Here is a 17,541-nt window from a genome sequence, read left to right on the forward strand (position 1 = left end):
TTGAAAAAAAAATATTGAATACATTTTGAAAAAAGATCCCAATGTCCCACTAATGTTTTAGGCCCTTTACAAAATGTAATAGGAAACAGATTCCTTAGCATGTGATAATTTTGATTCTGGGGAAAAAATGAAAAAGCCAACCAGTATACATTTCCTATTACACCATTTAAACAAGCAAGACCTTGAGTGGCATTGTGCTATTTTTCAGAACCACAATGGGCTAAAGTCATCCCTGGTGCAACTATTTTCGTGGGAACCGGCTGTAGGTTAAACTAAGACAGTCAGTTGATAATAATCTTTTTTTTCTTTACATTGAGTTTGTCATTGCACTTTCCTTTCTGGAACAGATCCTACCCTTTACCAAGCAAGCCGACACAGAGAACAACTTCAGAAGATGTAAACCCATAATTAGGATTTAAAATACAACATACAGATACCAATTTCTGAAAAGAATGCCATTAAAAATGTGTTATTTTAAAACTTCTACAGAGAAGTTCCACTGCCAGAGATTCCCCACTCCTGAAGACAGATGCCACAATACTCTACAATCACCTTTTAATACTCCCGTCTGTTTATTTTCTACTGAAGCTTGTATTATTTGCTCTTTGTTATGGACACCTACTCTCTGTACATCTTATAACCACACACATGTGAACACAACTGTTTTCTTAATCCAGGTGTCCATCCTCCTTGTCCTCTGGCTCCCCAAAAAAGGTAAAGTGACAAGGTACAAACAAATACTGAGAGTCAGAAACAAGAATTAAAAATGCCTTTAAAAGGTGCTGTCTGCCCAAAACAAGTAAAAAATGTTTAAGTGGCAGCACTAAGCCACTGGAGATGGAGGAAATAGTGTGAGGGGAGGTAATTGGACATCTGTGAGAAGCTGGGGGAGAGGGAGACAGGAAGGTTGTAATAAACTCCATAAACCAGACCCTGCCGCAGGGCTAAAGTTAGATTTCAGCTTTCCTAGGAGCAAAACTATGAAGTCAACATTCTCCAGAAAGTACCTGGGTAGACATTATATCACCCTTCTATTGACTTAGTCGCTTTTCTTATCCTAGAATACAAGAAACTTTGGACGTGACAGAACAACTTCCTCTCATTCTTTGCTTTTTTGATCTTGTCCTTGTTGTCCCTTATATAGGCATATTTTTTACAGATTTGATGGTTATTTTTGTGTATGGAGAAGTTATTTTGTAAGGGTTATCATTTATTACAATATATAATGGATCCTTTCTGAATATAAAGCACGCAAATTACCTTCTTTAAAGAGGCCAAGCTGTAAATGATAGGTATAGTAGATGCAACATCTGCACTTATGTACTGTTTGATGGTTAAAATATTTTATTAAAAAAACAATACAAATCAATTCCTGCTGTAAGAGCTCTTATTTAGGCTCTGTTTCTGCAGAAAATAATTCACTAAGTAATGTCACACACATACATATATACACCCAAAATTACTTTCATTTGAGAGTGTTTGCACAGGATTAGGATCTTATTTTACTGGAGATGCATTGTATGTAATTCTTCCTAACCTAAAATACACTTCCAGAAACCACTTGTAGAAAGTAATCTGATTTATAAGAAAGGTCATTTCTGTTTGTGCATCACTTCAAAATAATGTTATGATCCAACAACATGAAAACGAGTTATAAGTTAGTATCAAATAAAACTAGAAGCTCCATTTCAACTTTCCTTCCTGTCATGTTCATGTCCAATTGTAATAGAGAAATTACAGGAAGTGGAATACCTGGTGTTGAGATTTTAATTCTTGGCTCTGCCACTAATTTACAATTCATCTGTTTATAAAAGGGGAAGAATTTTACCTGCTTCACATATCTCTTTTGTTCAGGTTATTCACCACTTGTTAACTATGAGACAGCCTCAAATGAAAAGTGCAACATATTTAGCACATTATGAAGGCAAAACAGACAAGAAGTGTGGTGGTGGGATTGTCTTGTAACTGCAGCACTAGGACTTGGGTGATAAGTTTAACTGCAGGTTATGCCATAGATATTCTGGTTTGGGCAAGTTGCTTTTTCTCCCTGTGCCTCAGTGCCTGAGTAAATTCCCTTTATGCCCCAATTTCCCTTCATTCTCCCACCCTGTTTTGTCTAGCCTGTTTACACTGTAAGATCCTAGAGGCAGGGACTGTTGCTATATGTTTCTATCTAGATCTGTTACTAGTATGGTGGCTAGCAGTATAGAGCCCTGATCTCAATGGGGCCTGTTATGCACTACACTATAGCATGAACAACATTGTTTTAAAAGCTAGAAATGTACACCAAAGCAGTTCAAAGGTCACATTTTTGTGCACCTCCATGGTTATGCACAGTCAGACATACCGGTCATGCTGAAAACAGTGCCTTTGTCAGGTAGAGACTACAGTTTCTTTGCATGATTTTCTGAGAACACTCCACTATAAAATGCAATAGTTATAGAAGTAATTGGAAGAGGGCACCATAGTGGGAAGAAAAAACAAAGGAAATATGGTACAACTAAGTTTCTGTACAAGTTCACCACAACTCAGGCTGGTAAGGAAGCGGTTCTCTCAGTGGACTATAACCCAATACATTAGGGTCACAAATCTCAAATGGAATTTGCAGCAAGGTTCTGTTTCTCAACAAAATCTGACCCATGATGGAGCTGGCTCCAGGGTAGAGCACAAATTAATCAAGGAAATCCAAGACCTAGAAAATAAGGGCAAAATAATTAAATTTGTAGAAGAGAAAAATGACAGTCGTTCCAACTCAAGATGAGAGTGTGTTGATTAGCACTAGAAATATAAATGATTACATTGTCATAGGAAGGAAATGGGACAAACAGGGCAAAGTCTAGTTGTGCCATGCTGTTAAGAGACCAACTTAACAGCACCTTTTCTCAACATGCTGTTCTGCTGGCCTGAGGGCATCTAGGTCTGAAGATACTGCAGTCTGGTTTTGTTCTTTCAAGTAACTAGGGCAGCGCAGGTTTCATGAGTCAGGGCCTGATCCATCTTTACAGAGGCAAGTGCTAGGTAAGTACTTTTTATGCGTGGTTTTAGAAAGTACAGTGCATATAACCTACCTAACGAAGACTTAGATGGAGGGTAGAAACACATGTAACTGCATGGAGAAAGGGAATCTGATACAGATCAAGGAATTACTCCCCCCCACCCCAGAAGGCACGCATGTGCAGAGCAGAATGTATAACATGCAAATGTTTAATCAATAGTACAAGCAGCTTGCTGCATCCCCCAAAGCTGCAGCCTTGGAAAGAGGTTGGGCATTCACTTCTTGCTTTCCCTGGAGTCAGTTAATGTCTCTTTTCTGCCATTGCAGCTAACTCTAACTTAATTCTGCACAGAACAACATTTTTTACTGAGATTTAAAAAACAAGATTTTTTTTCTGTCCCTCAAAAATTAGCATCAAAGCCTAGTAAACCATTCCCTGGAAAGCCTGTTTAAACCTCAACAATATTAATGAACAGATTCAATGACCTCAAGCTGTACAGGAGGAGCTCACTACAAGCAGAGGTTGGGTTTCCACTTTCTGGCACAGATCATTTCTGCTTATAGAAAGGTGCTTTTTTATCAGTCTCTACATATGGAGCCAGGAGCTCAAGCCTTTCTTGGGGGAGATGCGATTATAGTTTAAGAGCAAGTTAAGCAATGCAGAAGAAAGCAAGGTGCTAACCTAGGCAGTATCTGTCTGTAGACTAAGCTCTTTTTTATCAGTTTTTATTCATTTGTTATATGACAGTGTCTGGATTTTGCAACAGTAGTTGACAAAGCCTTTAAAGTTAGGATTTTCAAAACAAGAAACCTAAAAGCTAAACTCTTCCATATTTAGGCATGTAGATGATTTTCAAACTGCCAAGCAACCAACAGCTTCCAGAGGGGTCAGTAACAGCTGGCACTTTAAAAATTAAGCAGGTACCTAAACATGGACACTGAAGCTTAGCCTCGGGCTCTTAGTTATGAAAATCCAGGCCTCATTTTCTCTCTTATCATGCTTTACAAATATTAAGCAACATCCTATGAAGGCAGTACCATCACCCTCATCTGTGTGAGCGTAACGTAGGGCACAAAGGGGTGAAGTGATTTGTTCCGAGTGTCTGCAGCAAAAGCAGAAATCGAACCAATGTCTCCCAACTCCCTGGTTTAAGCAAGAGGCTATGCTTCTTGTTATGAAGTCTTAAGTATGCAATAGAAAAGACGATGCAAATGTGATCCTGACATACACAGAACATGCACTCTGAGATTACATTTTAAAGATGATCTGCAATGATTATGACATGACCAATGCCTGAGAAGCAATTCTTATTCCTCTGCCTAACAGCAAAAAGCAAATGGAAAAAAACATAAATACTTATTCAACTAAAGAACTTGGCAAAGATGTTCTCTGTTAAGCAAAACCCTGCTTCCAATACAGAGAACAGCATTCAGTCTCTTGGTCCACTTGAGCCTTGGCCTCTGTTCTAAAGGGCAAATCCAGAGATTCAGCCTGGCCTCTTGGGAGAGTGCCAGACAGAATCTGGACTGGACTCATCAATCCATTGTACATAGACAACCACAATAAGAATTGCACCTCTTGGATCTCTATCTCAGGTACTCAGATCACATCAAAACAATGACTTGTAGTTACTACCACAATAACTGAACTCATGACGCAGCACAACGGCACAACTTGGCATCCCATTATCAATTCCCTGGGCCAGCCAACTTCCCAGTCAGCACCACTGAGAAAAACAGCATTGCTCCTCAGTGTCAGGAAAGGGTAGCAAGCACCTCAGCCTAGGCAAGGGAATGAAAACCAAGATAATCAGCTGCTACAGTAGAGATAACATTACAATATTAGTGGAAAGGAAACAGTCTTTTTCTATCTTACTGAATCTAATGAAAAATTCTGAAAATTCATAAAAAGGAAGATCATCATCAATAATTACCAAGCTCCTGGCACTTGAAATTAATACACCTTAATATTAACTTGAAAGTTATTTCAAAGAAAATGAGACAGCATTAATTCATGATTATTCCAGGAACATGTACCTACTACTTGATAGTGCAACACAAAGCTAAATATACTAATGATGTTTTGGTCATGCTGGGAGTAAGGGGGGAAAAAAGAAATCTTTTTCTATTTAAGTTAAAAAGAAATCATGAGTAAATAAACATGTTTATTTACATTATTATGAGAAGTGATCTAAAAAGATATTTTTTCAAAAACAGGCTTATGACTATTTTCCTTCTTTTTTTTCTTTTGGATGGACAAAAAATCCTGAAGGAGGCACTGTTTTTAATTTTCCCTTTTGGCATGTCTCAGATTTGACCAGGAAAACTAAAAAAGCTGTTTTCAATTATTTAATAAACAGTTGGCTTCACTTTCAGATACCCGGCTGCTATATTTAAATTGAAAATACAGAAGGGGAAGTTTTATTGTTTGCTTAAAAAAAGCATATATCTCCATAGAATTTAACAGAGATTATGGATATTTTGACTGGGGTTTTTTTGTATCTTTTCAACAATTGTTTTACAAAATTTGGGGCCAAATTTTAAACTTTCAATTTAAAAGATTTTGTTTTCTAAAGTGCAAATGGCAAGAAATTGCATAAGATATAAATTATGGCTAATAGCTTTTACCTCCCTTTTATATCTTTCCAGAACTACTTCCATCCTAGCTTCCACATGCTGAACAGGAAGACAGGGGCATGAATCTTTTTTTGTACCAAAACTGTAACCGTCACACTGATACAAAAGTAGGCCAGTCAAGATATTAAGAGTATCATACAGTTGAAAAGGTTTCCAGTTTTGCTAATCCAGACCAGTAAAATAAATAAATAATTATGAGTCAGATCCCCAGAAACCATGAATTAAGTGTCCAATATCATGATGTTGGCTTGAAGATCATGAGACTTTAAAATAAAGTAAGTGTTGGATCCTTTTAATTTACCTGCTGGTGTTGGCACCTTTAGAGGTCACCAGGGCTCGAAACTTTCCTTCTGGGAGAAAACTTTATGGGAAAACACATTTCCTTTGTTCTATAACTTCAAAGATAATTCCCTCATGGGCTACTATATTCTGAAACCGCTCAATTTTGCACAGCTATGTATCTTTATAAATTGTTTGGTATAAAACCATTTACAGAGTTGTCTGCAAATATGCATTCGATAAATTCCTGAATGAAGACCTACTGAGAATTTAAAAGTAATAGGTAATTTAAAGGAGCAGGAGAAGGGAGGAATGTAAAACACAAAGAAAACTCATGGCACTGCTCAAATAAGACAATGCCATAAATTTTGGGAGAATTTCAGCCTTTTCTGAAACCATAGCAAAAATATATCCTATACTCTGAGCAAGATAGAGCACTAGAGAGTATACATACACTCACATAATATGGGACAAGAGGAAGAACAAATGGATTCAACTGAACTGCATTTTGAATAAAATTGTAAGACAGACTATTCTCGTAGATGCCCACACATCGAGGACTGAAATCTATGTCAACAAAATACTCCACTATAAAATTTTTAACTCTTGGCTCAGTATAGCTGATTCCTGCATTAGTAATTCTGAAAAGTCAATGGAATTACAATACTGCAAACAACTACTTCGGTACACAGATGAACAGCCTCAGTTATTTTGAAGGTTAATATAGCAAAAATAAAGAAGCTGCTTCTACATTCAACCTGCCCAGTGAGAAGGATTATAATAAAGCCTGAAAAATAGTAACAATGGTAGTTTGCAAACACACACTTTCTGTTCCTAACTGCATGACTAGAGCTCTGTCTGTCCTTGCAGTGCTTTTCAGCAGATAGGGATGGAGATGCTTAACTGTTAAGCAGGGCCAGTGACACACCCACAGGGTTCTTAAGCTCTGTAACAGCAAGAATTTAAACTGCCATTCCTTCAGAGAACTCAGGTACAAGTTCTCATTGTCTAGCTGTTACTCCTGTCCTTCAGCTTCAATCTGGCCATTGGTCCTTATTTCTGAAGGAGGGTGATCCTATGATTAAAGCATTAGATTGGATCCCAGAAAGTCTACATTCAGTATCTAAAGTAGATTTTCTGGTGTTCTATTACGTCATATTTTCCTTGTGTGTGCAACAGCACTATTCCTGCCTAGAAAAAAATGAACAAGCCTCATTTTTCTTAGGAGAAATGCAGCCACTGCATCCCCTGTCTCTAGTGCTTCCTGGGCTGGCACGAATTTGGGCAGCCAGCCATTTCAGAACCGGTGAAATATGTTAGACCTGCCTCCAACACCTGCCCAACTTACAGGATGCCAAAACAGATCGTGGCTTCTACTTTCCCCATTCCTGAAGGTGCTCAGCCATTTAGGATGCTGCTGAGTTCAAGTATCATTTGAGGATTTTATGGAAGTGATAATCCCAGGAGGTGCAAATTTGTCATTCAGTGGAACGTGACTGTCAGCAGAGAGGATTAGCAGAGCTGCTGGGTCTCTACATCATGACACTCACGAGGATGATGGTGATCAGGAGAGTTATGCAAGTACTGGAGGAAGAAGAACAACAGGTCTAAGGAAGGAGATAAAGAGCCTTTTGAGGGACAATGCTGGGTATCAAATGGGGCTTAAACTGGAAAGCAGAGTACTCTGTGAAAGTTTACATTCTGGAGATGCACAAACCAGAACCACTGACAGCACATCATTATAGTATGATAGTCCTTGTTCTTGCCTGCATGCTTCTGGCAGAAGTACATCATTTTACAGGCACTTAGGTTGTTGTCATTAGGGTCCAGAATTAGATCCTATTTTCTATTCCTTAAAATTCTAACAAATTTTAACAATTTGCACCAAAACTTTTCAGGCTGATTTTTTGGGACGTTTCAGTAAAAACAGTTCAGCTACTTCAAAGAAACGTATAATCTGTTCAGTGTTAAAATTCTTCCAACTAGCTAGAGGAGTTCTAGTCTGTCCATACTTCAGAGCTGGTGGTTGAAAGTTGCAAAGGCTTGTCCTATGGCCAAAGATGTGGCCTTAAATGTTCTTGTGAAAGCGTGACCAAATTTGGCCAATTCATGAATTTTAACACAAAAAAAAATCATAGTTCACACAAACAGTATGGAGATACCCAAAGTTTGACAGCTAAATCCTCCAAAGACTGCACCATTACATTCCATTCCCATACCAGTCTTATATACTGACCAGACTGTGTACTCACTATTCCCACAATGGATAGGGCTGGCACAGAGACAGACTTGGTGAAGACTGGGACAGAAGGGATAAGATGTGGTGAGGGGAAAGACTCTTTGCCTCGTAAAGCACTTTCCCTCCTGAGCCTGGAATGGAGCTCAGGATTCCCAAGTCTTAACATTCAAAACTCACTGGCAAAGTGATTGCATCTCATCCCCTTCTAGTGCTGGTCCCCAGAGAGAATGTAATTGCAACACAAGCTGTCATAAAACTGCAATATGAAGATTGACTAAATAGTCAAAAACAACTTATGCTTACAGAGCACCTTTCATTCCAGGATGACATATAGATTACACTGCCACCTAAACGCTTGTACACCTCCCCCCACACCCAACACACACACAGAGCAATGGTTTTTTTATCCATCTCTGAAATAGACATCTCTGCAATTTAACACTACCACAGCACCACCGCACAATGACTTTGAAAAGGTAGTAAAGAGCAGTTAGACCATTTCACTACAAAGATAAATATTTTCCTTATTTCTATTGCAAAAGTTAGTTACATTCCCTTTTTATATTTGCAGCATTCCCTACTAACATCAAAGGCTTTCAGGTCCAGTGGGAAAGGTGGAGGAAAGGGCATTTCTGACAGCTACAAAAACCTTTCAAATACTTACATTTTTAAAAATGGGGATAGTGGCAGACTGAAGTAGTTTGCGAACAGAGTGAGGAAAGTTGCCATGGGTCTTCTCTGCTTCAAGCACTTGTTCTTCTAGGAAGGAAACGTGGTGTCCAACCATTTTAACAAATGCCTGTGGGGCAGTGGGAAACATCTAATGAGAACTAACACATCTGCTTTGTGTTTCAACACCTCCCTCATTACAGACAGTCAGTTCAAGAAACAGCATTAGCAAGAAATCAGAATAAGCTATTACTAGCATCAGTATTCCCAGGAATGTGTTTTCAAGTGTGGACTCCACCTATAGCCATTCAGAGGAACTGACTAGAGAGAAAAAAAATTAGGGACAGATTTTCCACACACTTCAAGAGCACAATGTTGCTCATATGCTGTCTAAAAATGACACAACCAGCTTTTACCTGCAAGTCAGGTTATTAAAATCCTGTTTTAATTTATATGATGAGAAGACCTCTTTCTTACCTGTAGTCAAGTGACACTCACATATACAACTTTTTTTTCCCTACCACTGAAAACAAAGAAAATAAAGTATCACTCTCCACCTATCAACTGACCATCCCACTGAGTCAGGGTACAAGACAACAATTAGAATAGGATTTTGGAAATAATTTGATCCCAAAGAGCAATCACTAAAACTAAATTCAGCTACAACACTCTTCCCTACACTCACTACTGCTGTGAGGCAAAATTAATGGAACAGTTTAAAGTTAAAAGCTCTTTAGGTTTGTCTAAAACCCAGTGCAAATGGGGTCCCCAACAGTGACTGTGGCCATGAATGTTACTCTTCTAGGAAAAGAGCAGCAACAGCTTTATCTAGTAACACAACTGGAGACACATTTAAGAAGGGAGCTACACTCAGTCATCTACAGAGAGAGTCCAAGGGTACAACTCTGATCAAGAGGGTTGTTTAGCATGCATTATAAGAGGGCTAAAATACACAGCCCTCCTAGTTTTGGCAGAAGTTAGAACAGGAAGAGATACAAAAATTGAGCAAGTTTCCTAGTCTTGAACTATAGTTGGTACTTTTATAAAATGCGGTGTTAAACAATTAAGTTTCATACACTCCCTTTGGGGCAAGTATTAACCCATTTTAGAGGCAGGGAAGCGCAGGTAGGATAATCACCTGGGGTCAGAAAGTGCATCAGTGGTAAAACCACGATTAAAATCCAGACGTCTCTCTTTTTCTCCTTTAACTACTAAACAACTGTCTTCCCTTTCGCTTCTCTGCTCTTGATAGTCCAAGTTAATTTTCTTTTTTTGGAAGTTTCCATGGATGATAAGCTTTAAACTTAAATTGTAATTAAAACATTAACTACTGCTCAAATTGCCAATTCAATCTTGTGCTCTCAGATTAGTGCCATTATAGTGGGTAATGTTAGGGAGCAGACTGGTATTTAATCAATTTTAATCAATGTGAGGCATTAACCTGCTTTGATATGCCAAAAAAAAAGCCTCCGAGCAAAACTGCAGCATTATTAAAGGGAAACCTGTTTCCCTGATGCCAGAGAAAGGAGTCTCTCTCACATTCCAAATTACCTTGTCTTTGGAACAAATTTATAAAAAAAGTTTAAACCAGCTCAAATGATTCATTTCTTATTTTCTAACTGAAGGCTACTTTTATGCTTAAAATGCTTAGCTTCACTTGGACTACCAAGGACACTTAAAGTGAGTGGAATTTGTCCTGTACTTAGAGTTAAGCACATGCTTCAGTGCTCTGTTGAATCAGGGCTCTGAGAAATAGTTCCATTCTATAAAGAAAGTTTGTATAAATGGCATTTTCTTATTCCACAGGCCAATACCCTGAGTGTATTTAGAGTTGGTTCTGCTCACTTTAGTGACATAAATTGAGTTCTGCTATTTTTTGCTCTGGTAGCCCTGCTGAGCCTGCACAGCTATAGGAGAAAGATAGATTCTGTTTTCTGCTTTTGTATCACCAACAGAATTGTTATTTTAATTCCAGCAACAGGACCACATTCTGCCCACCACAATAGCCATACAAACACCTGAGAGCAAAGTTATTAGCCAACTCTGTCACTGAGGGTAAATTCAGTCTGAAGAATATTAAATATTGGTGATAATGTGTAACCCTCATATGCCAAAATGAAAACATTATCCATTTTCTATTTCCTGTAGAACCAAGTAAAATCAGGACAGCACTAGTGTCTTTTAGGTGTAAATTTGCTAGTCATCTTTAGAGTACCAGTGTTAAATAATCTACTAAGCCTGAAAAATATTTTAGAGAATTTCTTAATTCTTATTAATTAAGAAATAAACACTGTGGCCTCAAGCTGGCTACAAGCTAGCAAAAAACAGTAACACTAAGCCATGATGGTCCAAGAAATGTGCAAGAAGCGAGGATTTTTATGGGTGATATCTTTTATTGGACCAGTTCCATGGTTAGGAGAGTTTCAGACAAACTTTTTGGGTATAAGGCACCTTGTTCAGGGTCTAATATCACTCACAAAAATCCTTGCCTCTCCAGACACTATGCTATTTAAAAAACAAAATCAACATAAAAATTCAGTTAAAACCAAAAATGAGACAGGAAAATATAAAGAAATGTGTGGATACTTATCTTGCTGGGTTCCTTTGACCTTAGCTGACTTCCTGCCCCTGGGGCAGGGGGCTGGACTTGATGGTCTTCAAGGTCCCTTTCAGCCCTAATGTCTATGAATCTATAAGAATACCCTCATTTAGTAGAAGACAGGGGCACTCCCAATAACTTCCTCATCATTCTAAGTAATTTATCTTCCCCAAGATTTTCAAAGATAGAAACTGAAATAGATGTAAGGTGGAATTTTCAGAAGTGCAAAAGAGTCAGATACCAGCCTCCCAGAAAAATCAGTGAGATATTGGCGCATCACTCTCCATTCACCTTTTTTAAAATACCATTTTAAGTCAATGGTAGACCCTTCTCTGGTTTTCAAAAGTGCAGGGAACCCAACACACTGCTGAAAATTAGTCAAGCTAGGTGCCCAAGCCATAATTTTGGACTTTATTTTGATAATTTTAGCCTTAAACTCTGTGTCCCAGTCACTCCATCTGAGAAATTAAAATACCAACCTACTTCAGAGATCTCCATCTAAAGTGTAAAATACAGAGTTGCCTGGATGAAAGACTTTATAAAAGGGCAAAGCACAGAATTGTACACTACAGGAAGGTTACTTTGGAATATATCCCTTTCAATGCAAATAAATCAGTTGCCATGGTCCTCCCATGGAGCTAAACCTCAGCTGGAGGAAGTTATTTGCTACTTTGCACACAGCTGGACTTGAAGCTTGAGAACTGCCCATCTGGAATTGATGCCATAAACATTTAGCTTCTTCCACTTCTCTGAATCAGTTAAAAGTGATATTAAACATTATATGATTTATCTTGTCATGTTTTAATTACATTCATCCCGGAGGCAACCTTGCCCTTAGCTGACACACAAATTTTAATACACTGCTCACTAAATATAGTGAGGGCACCATCTAAGTGAGTCATACTGGCTTCCCTCATTCAGGATCAAGCAAGCACTAGAAGAGATATATAAGAAGGGAATGCAGAGCTATCTTTTACATTCTTACATAAGACTGTTATCACCAGGCTGAAATGGATATGCCTAACAGTGCACAGAAGACATAACCCTCTTAAAATAAACAGATAAATAAAAGGAAGCCAAACAATAAACACTGTGGGATAATGCCCCTATAAGTCACAGACCCCTGATCATTATGAATGCTGTTAACTTCTTATTATTAGAAAGGAGGAGTCCACTAGAAATATACTTGCTTAGGCTGCAATCCTGTGAACATTTAGATGTGTGCTGAACATTAGGCAGTTGTCCCATGGGCTTAAAAACAAGCTAAGGGAACAAACTGTTGCAAACAGGCAAGTGCTCCACAATTCTGGGAGTGAAACCTCAAACGCATCCTTTTAAAAAACAAACAAACAAACAAACAAACAACACCCCAGGAATTCAAATTCATAATGTAACCAACAAACCTCCAGCTTATCAATTTTGGTGTAGATGTTGTTCATTTCCCTCACTTTGGCTTTAACGAGTGGAATGGACTCATCCAGGATCTGGGATGTATCACTTCTAATCTGCACAGAAAAAAAAATATTTCTCATCACTCATCAGAAAGCTTAATTGGGATAAATATATCTCCTACCTGAGCACTTCAAAACACAAGCAGCAATGAAGCAAATCACAATGCAGCTTTGTGAAATAGCTTTTGTGATACAAATAGGAAAAATCAAGGCAGGTACATTGAGCAACTTTCTTAAGTTATTCAGCAGGGGTGTGCAAAACAGGCTGTATTTGATTCTGATTCAGATTTGGCCCGAATCAGGGACAGTGATTCGATTCACTGATTCGGATCACTGCCCCGATTAGATTCGGCTGAATCTGAAGATTCGATGCTGATTTAGAGAATCAGTGATTTGGCCATAGACACAGCTTTAAATGTTTTTTCTACATACCTTAAGGTAGCAGGCATGACTCATGAATGCTGTGATGGTGGGGTGGATGGAACATCCCACAGGAGCGTGGGGGGGGAAGGAGGGGGAGGGCACACATGCTTGATGGCAAACCGAGAAGTGGACTGGAAGTACTTCTGGGTCTGCTGTCGAGCATGCTGGGGAGCCCTCTGCACTCCTGTGGGATTCTCTATCCGCCCCACCGTTGCAGCACTTATGAGCTGCCTGGTACCTTGAGGTTTGTAGAAAAAACATTTAAAGCTGTGTCTACGTTCGAATAGTTGAATCTCAGAGGGTTCCAATTCGATTCAGAGAGATTAAAGGGTCTCCTGATTCGATTCGGATTCAGAGATTCAGCCACTGAATCAAGTCAAATCTCTGCTGAATTGAATCAGGGACCAAAGCTTCGCTTAGCCCTATTATTCAGGGAATCCCAGAGATCCTGACTCCAAGCTCTCACTCCCCTCCCTGGACTTAGGCACTATATTGCAATTGCCTCAATTCACAAATTCTTCCAGATCTCAAGATTATTTCTTCTGTCTCTTGTGCAACACTTTAAGAAAAAACAGGTCATGATAACTAAAAAATAAAAACTGTTTCCCTTCCATCCTCCTCACTTTTGGTTCATATCGGATACAATAATTTCTATCAGCTTTTGATAAGGGTTTAAGTTTAGCCAACTAGCCTATAGCGATTAGCTGCCCTGGATTGTGAAAAAATATATCATTCTTAGGAGTTACCAAGTCTGATAACAAAGGCAAAAATGTTTCACTAACTTCACTAACGCAATTTGATTTGTAGTGCAGACAAGAAACTGGAGCACAGTCAGAGAGACTGTCATCCTGGATTAGACCCATGGTGTATCTAGCCTAGTATCTTGTCCATAGCTATGGCCAGCATCAGGTCCTTTGAAAGGCCAATAATCTCCATCATGAACAATTATCCCATACCTGCTCAGGGGATGAGTTCCTTCCTAACTCCTGTCAATTTTAGCTTCGACTTCTGCAACTTCTTGAAGCAGGATGGTGTTTTTTCCCAGTTACATTTTTGTTATTTGGAGCTACTCTTGATCTCCCCGTCTAATCCTCATTTGGAACTCCACTAAGCACCATTTTTAGCAGCAGCTAATTATTACTCTGTTTCTGTATAAACAGCCAGTGATTAGTTTGATAGGACTGAGACAGGTACTGTTCCTGTCCTCCCACTTTGGGACCATGAGTGCAATGGAAGCATAAAATAAAAATACAGATCAAGCGGGAGTTGGGAAACACTCTTCAAGGGGAGAAACTATTCCTCCTGCTCTTTACTTTCGAAGGGTAGTGTGTGATGGCTTCCAAACAACACACAGTATATTAGAAAATAAATAACCAGTATTTTGCACTGCAGCAAATTACTTGTACTATTATGCTAATTAAAGACCTGATGCTCTGACCTTACTCAAGAGCAGCCCTCCATTGTCATCAAGGGCAGGTTTGCCTGAGCAAACATTGTAGAACTGGGCCATTACAGCGTGGAGAACTATACAGGTGGCAGCATATTATTAAATACATGATGGAAGTTTCATTTAAAGGTATCACTGCAGACAACTCCATTCTCGGTGCTAGAATGGATTTTGTCATGAGAAAGATTGGGAGTCCTTCCAGAAAGAATGTAACCGGGAAGAAGCTGTAATTAGTGCTGCTCTGCTTCTGCTGTCTCCTCCCCTCCTAAATTGTTAATGTTGGGAAAAGCAGCAGAACAGAAACAGCAAAGGAACCAAGGAGTGGAGGTCCTCTCCAAACTGGCTTAATTTGAGTGCAGTAGAAGAGAGGCCTGTTTTAAGAAAATATGGCAGATCAAGAAATTCTTGAGCCTTGATTTCAAGATAAAATTAAATAAAAAAACCCCACTCAGCTGGACAATTTGATTTGATAAATCAAGTGCAGTAGCTACCCAGGAACCAAAGAACAGAACAAGCAGATGTGCCCGTTTAATGTAAAAAATGTTACTGGGCCTAATGGGGGTGGAGTACACAGGAGGGCTTAGTCCAGCTGTGGACTGTGGTAGTACTGCCCACTGTTAAAATAACCTTGTTACCTTAGAGCTCAGATATTCATGCCTCTGAGGCCTTTTCCAGCACAGGTTTTGCCCTGGAAGAGGCTGAATCCAGAGAACATTTTCTCTTGGAACTGAGTGGAGTTGCCTTGGGACATTTCAACTGCAACGATGTGGAAATGGAGCACTTTTGTAATGATTTTACTCCATCTATCCTAGGAGTTGTAAAATTATATTGGGATAAAGTGGTACAACTTTTGTGTGTAAGCAAGTCCTCCATTTTACAGGCAACTTCCATTTGTCTACTAGTAGCAAGACTTCCATTTGCATGGATAAGATCATTTCTGCAGAAAGTGATCTTAGCGCTGGGTCTGCACAAGGTGTGTGCACAGTTACATAACTTTATGTGTACACACATTTAGGATAGAAACGTGTTGTGCAGATTTTATCTGACTAAAAACCAGCCCCGACAGTAGGATTCCCTCACAAAAAATGGCTCATTTCCTAGATTTAGAGAAAAGAATCTTTGTTAAATACAAAATATACAATGAAAAAATAAAATGGATGAGTCTGGGTGTTATTTTATTAGTGTTCTTTCTGGTCAGCAGCTGGCAGAACACTCCAGTACACAGTATGTACAAAGAAAGAACTAATGACAAATTTGGGGCAGGGGAAATAAATATTTAGCTTAAATAGGATTGAAAATTGACCCTGAATATGCCTAAGATAAGGGGGCATTCTATGTTTTTGCTGGTGATGATCTAAAAAGAGGCTCGGGAAAGACTAATCTTGACTTCTAGATAACTTCAGTAAATACAAACACAGTTTGTAGATATAGCCAAAACAAGGAAGAAGTTATTCAGACTAAGTATACCACAACAAGGTCAAACTAGCCATGGAACAAATCTAAATGGTCTTGCTTTGAAGGCAAAAGCAAAGCACCATTACAAGATGCAGGAGAGAAGATTTTCCAGCAAGCAGTCTGTGATAAAAGGAAATTATATGCAAATATGAATCCAGAAGAGTCATTCTGCAGCAGTCTGCAGAACCACAGCAACAGAAGAGTTCAAAAGGAGTCAGCACATGACAAAGAAGGGAAGTATCTCTCTTGGTGTAGTAACCTCTCACCAGCCAGAGAAAGCATGACTAGTCTGGAAACTCCACATAAGCAAACCAAATGAATGACCTCTTTCCACAATTTATTTTACTTTACCTTCTTGAAGATGTAACTGAATGCTAGATGATAGTACCAGTGCAGCTGCTCCATAGGAAAAAAACCCCTGTATTCCCAGGCTGTGCTATGTTGACTGGAAAGATAGAAAAGTTTGAACTTGCAAGTTGCATGTGAAAACAGAGTACAAATGGAGACTTAAAGCGCAAGGCTAGACATGGCATAAAGGTTGCAAGAAAGGCAGTTGTGTATACAGCAAAATCGTATCCTGGGATGTACTGAGGTATCTTGGCATGGAAGAATCTTCTGCCTTAAGGTTAAAGCTTTAGAACCAAAGGCCTGCAGTGGCGTTTGAGCAGCATTAGTTAAGTAAGAGCCATGATAAGAATAGATTCTTAAACCCAGAGCCCATGCTACAGTTAAAGTGAGACACAAACAGATTTTGCTATATTATTTATTTAAAAATTAATATTTAATAAGTTAAATTGTTGTGTTAACAACAGAATCAACACACGATTGCAATAACAAATCGAAGTGAGAGATTGTATCCAAAGTCTGGTTGTTCCAGAGACTAATTTATTTGTCTGACATTAAAAGACATAAGATCCTCTCTCTTATGGGGCTATAACAAGGGCCCTAATCATCTAGACTTTTAAAGTTAAGAACACACATATGACCAACCTGCCCAACAGTACTCTAGACAGAACTTAACCCTACCTCCAACTATAGGCTCAAAATCTCAGTTACACACCTAAAATTGCACACTTGATCTGCATTCATAGTGATCATGTAATTGCAGACAATGAGGCAAAACCAGCCAACTGCAGGTCACCTTACCAATTCATAAGCAACATCACACCACACATGCATACTGTGCACATATTCTGAATTCATAGCTGTGTGTCCAATATGCTTATTAAAATATGCTTAGTTCAAAATCAAACTTGTGATGATTAAAAAATGAAGGCAAGTAAAATGAGCAAATAAAATGTATCCAACTTTAGCAGTGTCTTTCAATAAGAAACACAGAGGCCAAAA

The 17,541-nt window shown here is 38.8% G+C and overlaps 1 protein-coding gene across 1 annotated transcript in view; it reads right to left on the reverse strand.

The window, feature by feature from the left end:
* Nucleotides 1-1,355: 1,355 nt before the first annotated feature.
* Nucleotides 1,356-17,541, reverse strand: part of BCAS4 (breast carcinoma amplified sequence 4) — a 31,937-nt gene continuing 15,751 nt past the window's right edge. The window contains exons 3-5 of the mRNA XM_019510243.1: nt 12,822-12,923; nt 8,815-8,949; nt 1,356-2,692 (exon numbers count right to left, since the gene is read on the reverse strand). Of these exons, the coding sequence (XP_019365788.1) occupies nt 2,672-2,692; nt 8,815-8,949; nt 12,822-12,923 (258 nt within the window). The 3' untranslated portion in view covers nt 1,356-2,671. The remainder of the gene's footprint in view (nt 2,693-8,814; nt 8,950-12,821; nt 12,924-17,541) is intronic.

This window comes from Gavialis gangeticus, unplaced genomic scaffold (assembly GCF_001723915.1).
Source record: "Gavialis gangeticus isolate Ggan-Ray unplaced genomic scaffold, GavGan_comp1, whole genome shotgun sequence".
NCBI lineage: Eukaryota > Metazoa > Chordata > Crocodylia > Gavialidae > Gavialis > Gavialis gangeticus.